The sequence below is a fragment of the Leishmania donovani genome, chromosome 21 (assembly GCF_000227135.1).
Source record: "Leishmania donovani BPK282A1 complete genome, chromosome 21".
NCBI classification, from domain to species: domain Eukaryota; phylum Euglenozoa; class Kinetoplastea; order Trypanosomatida; family Trypanosomatidae; genus Leishmania; species Leishmania donovani.
In genome coordinates, this window is record NC_018248.1 from 219670 (window position 1) to 232954 (window position 13285).

Here is a 13285-nt window from a genome sequence, read left to right on the forward strand (position 1 = left end):
TTTCAGCGACGGCAAAATCAAGGAGTGGGGAGACAGAGCATATGGTTCATAGCTGTACACGAAAGTTGGCTCACAGCAGTCACAAGTCCGACTGGAAGGAACCTGAGAGATACGGAGGTGTCTCAAAGATTGTCAGGCAACGCGACGGCACCAGCACAAGTCTCGGGAAGAGATGGCCCAGCTGGCAGGTCTTCAAAACATGGGCAAAAAAGCTGATGTGCTCATTCGGGCAGCCTACAAAAAACTGCTAGGAACACGGAAACCGTTTTTCCTCCCCTTCAGTGAAGTATGCTTCGTAGATCTCGCTTGTAAGCCGTTATATACAAACAAACGCTGTGCAGGGCACACCGAAGGGGAATAGGAGCCCAGTTTTCTATTGCTTTTTAAACGTGCCCGCTTTCCGCCACACAACACGAGGTCGAACGCCTGTCTACACCTCCTCCGTCACAGACCCAACCTCGCGTGGGCCGATGGCAGCCGTAGACACACACGCGCCACAACAACGCGCTGGCCCAGCCATCGGAGAGCACGGCCCCCACCCACGCCCACAGCCCACGCTTCGCGGGGCGCCGCGCAGCCGCGCCCACCATGCCGGCCGCCACCGGGCGCATCCCCCTCGCGATGGCGCTCGGGCACCCCACCCACACCAGTGGGCGGTGTGAGGGCCGGGCCGGGTGGGAGACGCTCGGGTCACGATGACGCTCTACCCATCATGTGGATGGATACAGATCTGCCTCGCTGTCGCGGGCCACTCCGATGCAACGTCATCCAGGACGCCACCGCCGGCACCAGCAGCGACACATCGCTCTGAACCCTCCCCCCTGCGGCGTAGGTACCTGACCCCGTCGCCACCAGAAGCGGCTCGGCACTTGGCAGGGGGTGGGGGAGGGGGCTGCTTGGCTTTTCCCAGACAGAGAGAGTGGGTGCTGAAGTGCCACGCACTGAGGGGTGTGCGTGCGTCCCTCCTCTGTCATCAGGGATAGAGAGCCGGCTCCAGATTAAAACGCGAAACTGTAATAGTCGCAAGACACAGTGTCCTCGAAGCAGGGAGACTAAAGTCACACTCTCACTCAGGAACAGTAATAAGTGTTGTTCTCTCTGCTTCGGTCTTTCATGATAAGATACGCTTTCGACTGTGAGCAGACAGTTGTCGAACCGTGTGTCAGTAAGCAGAAGAGATTAAAGTACGGTGTACTGATGCTAGCGGCAACCAGGTTGATGAGAAAGGCTTTATAGCATACCTGGCCTTTTTCGTGTATGGCGTGCTTGCACTAACCGAAGGCGGAGGTTCTCCTGCTCCTGCGGTGGCAGCTTGCTCTCCTTTTCCATTATAACAGGACGACACTTCAATCCACCATGCCGGTATCATGATGGTCAAATGAAGGGAGAGCAGCACACAGATCTGCGTTGGCATGGTCCTCCTCGACTTAATACTTAGGAAGAGCAGACAGGCTGTAGAGCTTTGCCACGAAAGCGAAGAACTTTTCGTACGTTATAGGCACTTTTCTCTCTGCTTTGCACGCCTTCAAAAAGACGCCGAAGGCCTTATCCGATCGGCAAGACTCAACGAAGGGAAGCAGCGCTTCAACCATAGGAGCACTAAAAGTGCCGCTCCCGCTTGAATAAAAGATCTAGAAAGCCTCTTTCAGCTCCACACCTTTGTTGTGCAACACCCGGAACATAGTTGTAGCCGTGGCCTGGCACCTTTGCGTCCGCTTTTGCCCCTATGACTCCGGTGACGCACTGAATGCTAAAGTAAAAGATGCTCGAGAAAGTAAGCGGAAAGTAGCGAGAATGTGTTGGAAGCTGAGGGATAGTAGTACGCGGAGAGAGTCTGATTTGGGTCCCCTGGTCGAGATATTTCACATCACGGCCACGACTACAACACTCTCCTGCACGTTCGACAGAGAGTTTTAAGAGCAGGTTGCTGCGCCAAGAATGCAGTTAATATAACGGATCAAATGCAGCTATCTTCTACCTCGTTTCGCGCGGAATGCAAAGAAATAGAAACACTACTAAGTTAAGAGAAAGCAGGTCATGCCTGTGTGGTACATTCTCTACTTTGCCTCACTGAAAGGAGTAGAGCTGTGTGCCTCGCCGTTCTTCACATCCAGAGCGTTAATGAGATCGGATTCTTGCGCTCCACACTGATTAACTTCACGGAACGGGGTATAAATCGGTTGAGGTAAAGGCTCAGGGGTGTACACGCCAGACGAGCCTACACCGCGGATGCCATGGAAAAGGTACCCGGCGCTCTGCAGTTGTTCTACAAAGTCGTCCACTCGCTGAAGGGAGTCACCATTTCTCCGGGTCATAGACTGCTGCAGTGTACGAGCTAAAGTGGCTAGCTGCGTCCCGTCACTGCCACGCAAACAGGAAACAAGCGTGTGCATCACGTAATCGGCTCCATACTTTCTTCCACAGCAGAACTCAGGCCTGCGCGAGCGCACCCACTCGAAGAAGTCCACAAAGGGGTTGGTTTGGCGAACCGCCTCAAAGTCCTTCTTCATCTGCTCCTGCTCACTTTGCTGAAACTGTACAGCAAACAGGATGTGCTTCGCCTGTAGTTCTACGCTCGCCGTCCAAAGAGGCAGCTCCAGCCCATTTACTCCGCGTGTGAATTGACGAAAGAGGATCTTACCGGATAAGTACACCATCGTGCAACCTGTCAACAGGAAGAGCCAGTCCACCCTTCCTCGATTCTGGAAAGCGGCGCCACCAAACCCTGGGTATCCCTGTACTCCAGCGCTTCGCGCAGCCTGCTGAGCTGCACTTGCGTTTATACCCATTGTAGAGAAGTGCCCATATTCGTGATGGGTCATTTCAGGGATCGGCATTCCGCGATACTTCTGCTGGACCTTTTGGCGGAGCTCCTCTTCCCTAGCGCGCTCCTCCGCACTCTGCTCAACACGGAGGACTGCGGTCGAAGACAACAAGCGCGCCCCTACCCAAAAGGGTGGCGATATGCGGTGCATGCTGAGTCGAAGCATGGAGAAGTTGTGTGCGATGCAAACCACTAGTCCTCCTTTGTTGCCAAATACAGGAAAGTCGAGAGGGAGAAGAAGCAAAAGTGAGGAGCGCAAAGGAAAAGGCCATGTTTCGCACCGTGCAATGCTACCGCTCGCGACAGATGGACTGCTTTGCATCCAGTCATGACAGGTCACTAGAATGTCATGACTCTCTTTGCTTTGCTTTTGCTATGATCGACTGTGTGTTTGATCCTGGTTTTCTCTTTTTGATCCGTCAAATAGACCACAGCTACTTTCGCCAGTGTGAATGCGTCTGTGAACGGGGCCTTTTCAACTCCAGTATCATATCCCCTGTGTCACGACCCTCAGAGTTGCCGCTACTCAGCGTTCCCTTGAGTGGAATACACCTTCCAATGAGCAACGCGATCGCTGCGGCAACCACCACACTGGTGACTGGCAACAGTACATCCGAGTCATTGATAAATTGAAAGTCCATCGCTAGTGCTGTCTCCAAGAGTCACCTTTGCGACTGACTAAGAAGAAAGGTAAGAAAAAAAGTGGAAATAGTGGACAGTTGGTAAATGTGTTGTAAAAGTTGAGTTCCGTGGTGGATACTTGAGAAAGCAGACACTCCCCGCCTGTACGTGGGCAGCATCGATTTCAATACGCTATGCGCCTGCGTTTTGTGCAAGAAGCTGCGAAAAGCTTCAGGCATTGCTTTTTAGTGATGTCTCGGCGCTGTACCACTTATTGCTTCCCCAGTGAGTCGATTGACGCACTGTGCCTGCCCCTTGAAACGACACGCGCACCATAGTTTCCCGTTCACTGCGACCATAACAACATTAAAGAAAACCCAACAGCAGTGGTACGTCGACCACACATCCACAAGCTTCGCTTTATTTTCAAATCACAGATAGGGTACAGCGACTACCTATAACCCTTCGCACCCACTCAAAGAACCACCTTTTTCGATAAAAACTCCCTCCACCTCCGTCACTCCACAATGCAAACCAAGGCAGTCCCTCAGCCGTCTCACAAACAATAAGCCTACCCACCATTGCAGCCAAGGGTCAGCAATCATCCAAGTGAATGTTCAGTTGAACGGCCCAAAGATCGTCTTCGAAATAAAACATTGAAGGCCGCCAGAATTGAAGCAAGCCGACAGCAGCGCCAGCAAGCGAAGAAAAATGTCGAATTCGTGAGGCTTCCAGGGATTGTGTTTAGTCCATTGTTGAGAACAGGCTGAGATCTGTGCAGTAAACCCCAAGCATCCAGTATACAATGAGCTCCGCCACGTCGAGCACCCCTCCCACCAGCGAATCAGCTCCCCGCGGACCATCCCCTAAAGCATGCGTCCTGCACCGTGCACAGCCATCACATCCAAAGCAACGCAACGCCAAAACGACTTCTTACAGTAGAATCAAAACCTCTTTCCTCCCTTCGTTCGAGCAGACACTAGCTCTCGAGGTAAACTCAACACAGTCAAGCAACTCACTTGCTGGCAAGGCTTTCGACCACGACAGGCTGATCACATCCTGGAACACCAACGATCCTCTCCCACCAAGCTCCACCTCCTCAGTCACGTTCCCTCGATCCGACGCCGGTAACCATCTATAACACACATATGCTTTGCAGCGGTTACAGAAGTTCCGAAGCTCATCTGTTTTCGCACGTGTCCTTCTCTGCTACACAACACGAGGTCGAACGCCTGTCTACACCTCCTACTCCGTCACAGGCCCAACCTCGCGTGGGCCGATGGCAGCCGTAGACGCACACGCGCCACAACAACGCGCTGACCCAGCCATCGGAGAGCACGGCCCCCGCCCCCGCCCACGCCCACAGCCCATGCTTCGCGGGGCGCCGCGCAGCCGCGCCCACCATGCCGGCCGCCACCGGGCGCATACCCCTCGCGGTGGCGCTCGGGCACCCCACCCACACCAGTGGGCGGTGTGAGGGCCGGGCCGGGTGGGAGACGCTCGGGTCACGATGACGCTCTGCCCATCATGTGGATGGATACAGATCTGCCTCGCTGTCGCGGGCCACTCCGATGCAACGTCATCCAGGACGCCACCGCCGGCACCAGCAGCGACACATCGCTCTGAACCCTCCCCCCTGCGGCGTAGGTGCCTGACCCCGTCACCACCAGAAGCGGCTCGGCACTTGGCAGGGGGTGGGGGAGGGAGCTGCCGGATTTCCCCGGAGCAAAGCTGGCGCACGGGGCCCCTGAAGCGCCCTTTGCCACGAACACCACGAAGTTGTGTCTGAAACCAAAGGCTACTTTTCTGCCCGGAGTAAAGAAACAACATTTGTGCTTTTGAAAATGCTTTTCTGGGGCCACAAAGCCTCGGTTGAGCCAGTGGAAAGATGGATGGCGGGACCGGAGAAAAGCAAGCTCTTAAAGAAGCGTCCTGTGTGGCCTGCCGTTTTTGATCGAGGCATAAACAAATCGAGCCACGACTTTTCTTTTGGAGTGCAAAGGCTTTTCTTTTTAGACTGCGGTGATATGACGAACTTACGCCCTTGCCGAGGTAAGCGCCCTCTCTTTCGGCATCATGGTGTAGCCCGATTCAGATGCTCGTAAGCGGCCATAAAAAGTTACTCAGCCGCTCAATCGAATTCGTTTCAGACACTGACACAAAAGGTTGGCGTCTTTTTGCATGTTTTCAAAATCCTCGCAGCCCAAGCGCTCTGCCAAGGCCACGGTAAGCGCAGGCAAAAGGCGTCAATATAGCACTGGAAGGAGGAGAAAACATGACCCCCAGGAGTCCTTTACCGATGTCCGGTTCCGTCCCCGCCTGCTTTGCCTGCGGGTGCCCAAAAACTCCGTTGGCGCGCCCTCCCCCATGCATCATCGACACCAATGCTCTCGGTGAGAAATGGGTCCGAGCCCGCTCGCCTCCTACACGCGTTCTCTGCGCAAAAATATGAGTTTGTGAACTCGGTTTGTGATTGCCTTGGCGGCGAAACAAACTGGGCCGGCATGTTTTTGGTGTGTTGTCGGGCGGGTGCGTGGGCAGCCCCCAAAACCCCCAGGCCCCGAAGACCCACCGACCGCCCCCCGGCCCCTAGCCCCCAGAGGAGCCGCAACCCCTTTCCGGTAGCGAAGCTCTCGGCAAACACCGCGCCACGCATTCTCGGGGCCCTACCCCACATGAAGGGTAAAAAACATGCGAAGAAAGCGGTGGTGACGCAACGCTTCCAGTTCCCAAAGGCACGCGCCGGGTTTTCTTTAGAGAAGGGCCAGGCAGACACACGACCCCCAGCCGGCCCCTCCAAAGCCGGAAGCCCTTTCAGCGCCACCGCCTGGTAGCACACCGCCTCCCTGAAGCTACCCAAACAAACTAGAGCCTGCCGAAGGGCACGCGCTGCGCATAATCAACGGCGACCCCACGAATGCGCACGACGCGGGCAGTTCCCCAGAGGCCCGGGAAGATCCGCCTCGCGCCAAGGGGCTGAAATGCTTTCGAAGCGTGCGGTTTGAGGGGGGCGGCTGGCGCAGACAGCGCGAAAAGTTTTCGGCTCACCCGATTTACGAGGAACCCGCTGCTGAACGCTATTTAAACAAGAGAACCAAAGATTGAGGCACCCCAGATCCCACCAAGTGCCGCGCCGGTTTCCTCGCGCGCGCTTCGGCCGCGCCCCCCCCCCCTGGCGGCATAACCCGGCACGGGCGAAACGGAAAAACAGGCAGCGCGCATGCGCGTGTGACCAAATAAAAAACCTTATGCGCACTCTTTCAGCATGCGGTTTGTTTTCACCGAGCGCGAACCCAGGTGGTGAGCCCATTTCTATTTTTGAAAGGGGCGCGTCATTTTCTAAAGACGAAGTTTTGTGACCCCCAGGCCTGAAAGCGGGGCGCTCGCGCAAATGGGCCGGCCTCACCCTTTTCCCAAAACCCCCCTTTTACCCCAACGCCTTTTTACACACAGAAAAACAAAACAAGCGTCATTAATCGAAACACCCTGGGCTAACAAAAAAGCCGCAGAAGGTAGCCGAATAGATGAAAAAGAAATGGGTCTGGCCACCTCAGCCATAAATACCTTTTACCGGCTCCGCGACCCATTCCCCACCACTGGTTCGAAGCCCTCAGCATCGACCAGCAGGTTTTATCAGTTTTCTTTCCTGGAGCGGACAATTGCAAACCAAAAAAAAAAAAACATTTTTTAAACCGCGGCTCAATGTGGGCCTGCGATTTTGACTTTTTCCATTTTTTCAGGCGGGTGATGAACGCGCCCGCCTCCCACTGGTCTGAGACGCGTGCTCCTCCAAAAATTGTTTGCAAACGACTATTAAAATTTGGTAAAAAATTCCATTGTATAAAAATTTAGCTTTTAAAAGCAACAGAAAAGGAACATCATAAAAAAGGCGCCGGCTGTCATAATTGGCAAAAAAATGGCGCGCGTTGGGGAAATATGCCGATTTGAAAGGCCGGGCCGCATGGGGTTCGAAGGCCCAGGGCGCCCCGCAGCTTCTAAAGACAGTCGTTGCTATAACCAAAGGCGCCGGTGACAAAGAAAACAGGGACCTGTAACCCCGCGCGCGGCCGGGCACCACAAGCACCACCCAAAAAACACATCGCGAAAGAAGGAAATCGAAAGACAGCGCCCGCAAACAACGCCTTTTATATGCTAAAAAGAAGATCTGGCAAACACCACCATCGTGAGTTTTTACGCCCCTTATTTATATCTCCAGAAATTTGGCCTTTTCTTTGATCTTGCTAGACCCTAAACCTGATTACTTGGCATTTGGGGCGGCCGTTTTTCCTGCTTCTAAAAAAGATCTTTCGGCGGTAATTCTTGCCCATCTTCTTTCGATAAAATTTTTTCTTTGGTTCTTACAAAACGGCTTTTTTCTTGTTTCCTTTTCTTTGGCGGTGATGGGCCGCGTTTGGCGTAAACGAAGCGGCTCATTTTCGTCAGACCGCTGCAAAGCCATTAAAAAACCCTGCGACAAAAAAAAATACATTTTTTTTGCCAGGTCCAAGACAAAAAGCTTTTTTTTTTATCAGCGCCATAGCGACACCAAATTGCGGCACAGCGCCGCGGCAAAATGCTGCCGCAAAAAAAAAAGAAACAAAGCAAAAAAGTTCGACTCACCCAAACTATTGAAGTAACCCCGAACATAAAACACAAGAACGAAGTTCTTCATTACCTTTCCCTTTCTTTTCTGACCCTTTCCGACGCATGAAACCCCATTTTTCCCGTCAATTAGCGATAGCAAAAAAAAAGGCGCACCCCGTCAGCACAACTACTTTGGCTTTATGCGTGGTGCAAAAAAAAAAACAAAGAAGAAAAGACCATGCAAACCTTTTTCGGGTAAGCTCTTTTCGCGCACCCGCTTCCCTTTCCACTCAAAACACACCAGCCGACAGCCTTGCCCGGAATATATTCGCTTTCGCGGCCACACTTTTGAAACGCCGGGCAGCCCCCTCCCCCATGCCTTGCCAAGTGCCGAGCCGCTTCTGGTGGCGACGGGGTCAGGTACCTACGCCGCAGGGGGGAGGGTTCAGAGCGATGTGTCGCTGCTGGTGCCGGCGGTGGCGTCCTGGATGACGTTGCATCGGAGTGGCCCGCGACAGCGAGGCAGATCTGTATCCATCCACATGATGGGTAGAGCGTCATCGTGACCCGAGCGTCTCCCACCCGGCCCGGCCCTCACACCGCCCACTGGTGTGGGTGGGGTGCCCGAGCGCCATCGCGAGGGGGATGCGCCCGGTGGCGGCCGGCATGGTGGGCGCGGCTGCGCGGCGCCCCGCGAAGCATGGGCTGTGGGCGTGGGTGGGGGCGGGGGCCGTGCTCTCCGATGGCTGGGTCGGCGCGTTGTTGTGGCGCGTGTGCGTCTACGGCTGCCATCGGCCCACGCGAGGTTGGGCCTGTGACGGAGGAGGAGGTGTAGACAGGCGTTCGACCTCGTGTTGTGTGGCGGAAAGCGGCCGTGCTTCTAAGGGAGCGGGGTGCGTTTGGCTGTTTGGTGTGTTTTGTTTTTTTCGAAGTCGCCGGCAGGTGTTTTTCCGGGGAAAAAGGGTGGGGGGCTGGGGGCATGCGGTGGCGCTTTCCAGACTGTTCCGTTTGCTTCATGCTAGGGTGTCGTTGTTCCCCATGAAGATGAGTTGGAGGAATGGGGGTGCTTGTTAAAATATTTGGGGGTGGGTCGCGTACGGGGGGGGGGTCGGAGGCCTGGCTTCCGTAAAAGCAGTGGGCGAGAGAGTCGTTAGCCATATCTTGGTTTCGGTGGGTCGGCTTGCTAGATGTTTTTTGTGCTGTTGTGTATCTCCGTTAGCTTTTTTTTGTGGGGTTCGGGGTATCTAGAAGTGAATGAAGGGGACGCCGTGGTGATAGTCGCATATGCTTTGTGTTTTATTGTGACAAAGTCGCAGTGATTCGGATGGCCAAGGAGTTTTGTGTAACGATGAAAAAGCTGCGGCTGGTGTAGTTTCGAGGGAATGATCCGTATTGGGGGTCCTTGAAGCTCTTAGAAGCCCCTTTTCGTGCCACGAAAGGCTGCCAGGTTGTGGACGGCAGTTGCGTGTGAGGTTTTTTATTGTCTTGAACCTGTTTCACAGGAAAGCGGAATGGATGCAAGTAGAGCGAGTACAGTTTCTAATTCCTTTCTGCGCTACGGCCAGTGTGGCGGGCATTGTCGGTGGTCTTCTGTCCTAAAGTGGTGGTGGTGGGAAATGATAGCGGATGGGTGTTTGCTTGGAAGGTGGGTGGGCAGGCTTCGCATTAAGGTCATCGTGGTGGGCAGGTGATGGTCAAGGTTTCCCTTCTTGCGATGTCGTGGTGATGAAGAGTTGCGTCGACTGTGCGAAGGGTGTTTTATGAATTCCATGGATTGGAAAAGGAGGTTCTCGGTGGAGACTGCGTTGATGCGCGGTAAATGAGAGAGTTAGGTCCTCGGAGAAATTCGCTTCCATGTGATGCGCTGCTCGATCGCCGGATGCGCCGCCGCCGCAGCGCAAATGCCGCATTGCTGGCGTTTATTATCGATATATTTACACTCCCTGTTTATTGGGTGTGACATGCTCAATGTACGCACCGTAGGGCAAAAGAAGACTCTTGCTAGTTACTGTTGAGATCTCTCAGGGCTGTGAGTGAACAATCGGGGTTGAAACACCAACTCTTCTCTTGTTCGCTGCTGCTGAGGCTCTTTCAGTTGCAAAACCGATTCACAAAGAAATGGAAAAGCAGATGCGCACACATCGCACCCTTGAAACGTTGCCCGCGCTGAGTTCGACTTCTTCCCTTACAGCATCGAGCATGAGTTCGCGGACGGTGTCGGCTCGCTGCCATGGACAGCTGGAGGCGTAATCAAAAGGACCCGAATAACTCTAGTAGTCAACTGTATGCTCCTTGTACCTTGTACTCACCACCTTCTTCGATACGCGATTTGTAGCAATTACATGACACCCACTGTGTGTTCATGCACGCCACCTACTTGCAAAGGGTCACTCGGCATTTTTGCGAGGATAAAGGGAAAGAATTTGACATTGCGGCGGAGGTTAGACATGCAGGCCAGGCCACGGATGTGCGCCATCTCGTACCCTTGACAAAAGCGGGCATACAGCACTTTTCGACCTTTTTGCCACCAGTAAGAAGCAAAGATGACCTCGATACTCTGCCCGAGAGGCTGAAAGGGAGCGAGGAGCTTGGCTTCTCGCCTTTGTTCGACCCCTCTTTGATTGATGCGTGCTGCCAGCGCGGCATTTTTCCCTTGGCGATTGCAATCGACGACAACAGTTTTCTCTTTGCTCCAAAGCTGCACGCGGAGAGGGCTGTTTGCGCGCTTGCTGAAGGCGCAGCACAGCGCAACACTATGGATGGTTTTCCCTTCTGTGAGGGTGACGAGGGCATTTTCGACAAGGATTGCCTGGGGGTTTCGCGAAAGCTCACAAAAGCGCCGAACGAAAGTACCCGTTGTCCCTCGTTCGACATTTTCATTAATCGAAAAGAGGACCTAGTCGACGTTTTTACGCTAATAAGGCGGCAGCATGGCGAAAATTGGCTGTGCGCGCCGCTACGAGTGTGTTTGCTCCACATGTTTTTCAATCCAACCAAGTACGCAACCAAAATTATTGTCACTGCTGTTCGTCATCGACAATATAGCAACGTGCCTATCTCAGGGAACTCACCTGTGATTCAAGAAGGGGAGCTCGTTGCATGCGAAGTTGGCTATCTAGTTGGAGACATTTACGCTTCCGCAACCGGTGCATACTGTATTAGCGGCGGTGGGTCTCTGCAATTGAGCCTAACTGGCGTTTGCATGAAATCGGCTGGTTGCCGCTTATGGGATTTGGGAATGATGTTGAGATACAAGAAATCTCTGCAATGCGTTTCTTTACCTCGTAAAAAATGGCAAAAGATGGTCTCAGCGCGCCGCTCGATCCCCAACGAACATATTTTGAACTATTTGCGAGATTTGGAGAAAGGGCGCCCAGTGAGTGACTTTTTAAAAAGTGACGTACCACCTGCCATCGCCGATCCGAACAGCAAGTCGCAACACAAGAAGCGGCTAAAGAAAGAGGCTGCTATCCAGCGAAAGGCAGAAAGAAGAAGGCTTGATCTATAGGCTTGATCAGCTACTTGGCTTTCAACAATATACGTATATATATATATATATATATGTATGTATTTGGTGGTCTTGTATTGTCTAGCTGTCTCACATTTTGCGCCCCCAAGAGACGACAGCAGTGAAAAAAAAAGGAGAGCATGTCCAGAAATAGGGAAGGCTTTGTAGCTGCCTCTCTCTTTTGTACACGTTCAGCCTTTTCTTCTATGGTGGCAACGTGTCGAACGAAGTACGATTCGGAAGGATCGTATGCGCAGACGTTTAATCCTTTCTCGTTAAACTATTTTGCTTCATGCTTTACCATCTCACTCTTTTCCTTTCCTTTAATTATCTCTATCTTTCGATGGCCTATTTTCTGCGTTTTCACTCACAACGCCAAAACTCCTTTGTGTGCTCATTGCATTCTCGCGCGATCAAGGTGACAATCATGTCCGCACCTACTCCTCGCACCGGCATCATTGCCGGCTTCAACAAGGGTCACGTGACGACCCGCCGCCCGCGCCAGCCGTCGCCCAACGACCGCTTTGCCGTGCCTCACAAGCACCTGCGCGCTGTGAAGGCTATCATCGCTGATTTAGTAGGCTTGTCCCCCCTGGAGAAGCGTGTACAGGAGTTTCTGCGTGTCGGCAAGGAGAAGCGCGCCTTGAAGTACTGCAAGAAGCGTCTTGGAGATTTTACTGCGGCCAAGAAGAAGCGCTCGAAGATGGAGGAGGCGCTGCGTCACACAACCAAGAAGCACCATTAAAGTATTCGGCAGCTGTCATCACTTTTTTTTCTACTTTGGCAAAACATCAAGCGAGAACATAAGAAAACAACAACAAAAAAAACAATATAATGATAAAAAAGTGCTATCACAGTGACTAACTGCACCTTTTCCATGCGAGCTACTCCTGTGCTCTGTTGCCCTCGCTTTTGTGACGGTGCCTGTGATATCGATTGACGCTCTACTATTCCTTTTGCACCCTCATCTCTGTTCTCTCTTGAACCGCTGCACTACTCATCTGTGTGACATGAAGGCAGATTGCTCTTTATCCTCTCACCAGCTCAAGAAGCTCGACAAGAAGATGGGAGACAGTACCATTATTGATCGTGATGCACTCACCGAATCACAGAAATGGTCATATATTACGGACAATACATTGAAGATGATGAGCTTGGGATTTCTCTGCGGCGGTGCCGTTTCAATGGTTGTATTTCGCTCGGTCGCGTCTCGCGCAGCTGTCACCGCGTTCGGCACAGGGTGTGGCATTGGAAAGTCGTACGTCGATACAAAGTACGTTTTAGGTCATGATGTTGCTGCTGAAACGGTCTGGTCTGCACAAGTAGCACCACCAAAGAGTAGCACGTAAGTCTTTTCTCTCTACAAGTACGCCATCTTATTTTTCCAGCGAAGTTCCGGCAGAGTTCAGAACAATAAAACAAATAAAACGTAGACAAAAAGCAAGAGCAGTTGCACCACGTCGCCCCTCAGCTATCTGAACTCTCTCTTATCTACTCACCCACTTCGTTAATAGTCTACAGAGGAGGTCTTGCATGCCTTTTGGCTGCTGTCTCTCGCCCCATGTACTTTCTTATTCATGTCCTACCTATGGCTCCCTGCTGCTCTCTTTTCAGTGAATCCATATTTTTCTCCATAATAGTCCCGGGTACTCTTCACACTCTTACTCTTTCCAAAAACAGCCTTTTCATTTACGCGAAGATGATGCGCCGTGTGATCGCCCAGCCCGTCGCCCGTCGCGCGGCGGCCG

At 52.9% G+C, this 13285-nt stretch overlaps 4 protein-coding genes across 4 annotated transcripts; 3 read left to right on the forward strand and 1 right to left on the reverse strand.

Annotated features, from left to right (window-relative positions):
* Positions 1-2057: 2057 nt before the first annotated feature.
* Positions 2058-3146, reverse strand: LDBPK_210780 (hypothetical protein, conserved; the record flags this gene model as incomplete). The annotated part of the gene is made up of 1 exon (XM_003860547.1): positions 2058-3146. One exon carries the CDS (start codon positions 3144-3146, stop codon positions 2058-2060), a length of 1089 nt encoding a protein of 362 aa, XP_003860595.1.
* Positions 3147-10391: 7245 nt separating this feature from the next.
* On the forward strand, positions 10392-11537 carry LDBPK_210790 (hypothetical protein, conserved; the record flags this gene model as incomplete). Its single annotated transcript, XM_003860548.1, has 1 exon — positions 10392-11537. The coding sequence occupies one exon, from the start codon at positions 10392-10394 to the stop codon at positions 11535-11537; it is 1146 nt and encodes a 381-aa protein (XP_003860596.1).
* Positions 11538-11964: 427 nt separating this feature from the next.
* On the forward strand, positions 11965-12282 carry LDBPK_210800 (60S Ribosomal protein L36, putative; the record flags this gene model as incomplete). The annotated part of the gene is made up of 1 exon (XM_003860549.1): positions 11965-12282. The coding sequence occupies one exon, from the start codon at positions 11965-11967 to the stop codon at positions 12280-12282; it is 318 nt and encodes a 105-aa protein (XP_003860597.1).
* A 265-nt stretch (positions 12283-12547) lies between these two features.
* Positions 12548-12886, forward strand: LDBPK_210810 (hypothetical protein, conserved; the record flags this gene model as incomplete). Its single annotated transcript, XM_003860550.1, has 1 exon — positions 12548-12886. The coding sequence occupies one exon, from the start codon at positions 12548-12550 to the stop codon at positions 12884-12886; it is 339 nt and encodes a 112-aa protein (XP_003860598.1).
* Between the last annotated feature and the right edge of the window lie 399 nt (positions 12887-13285).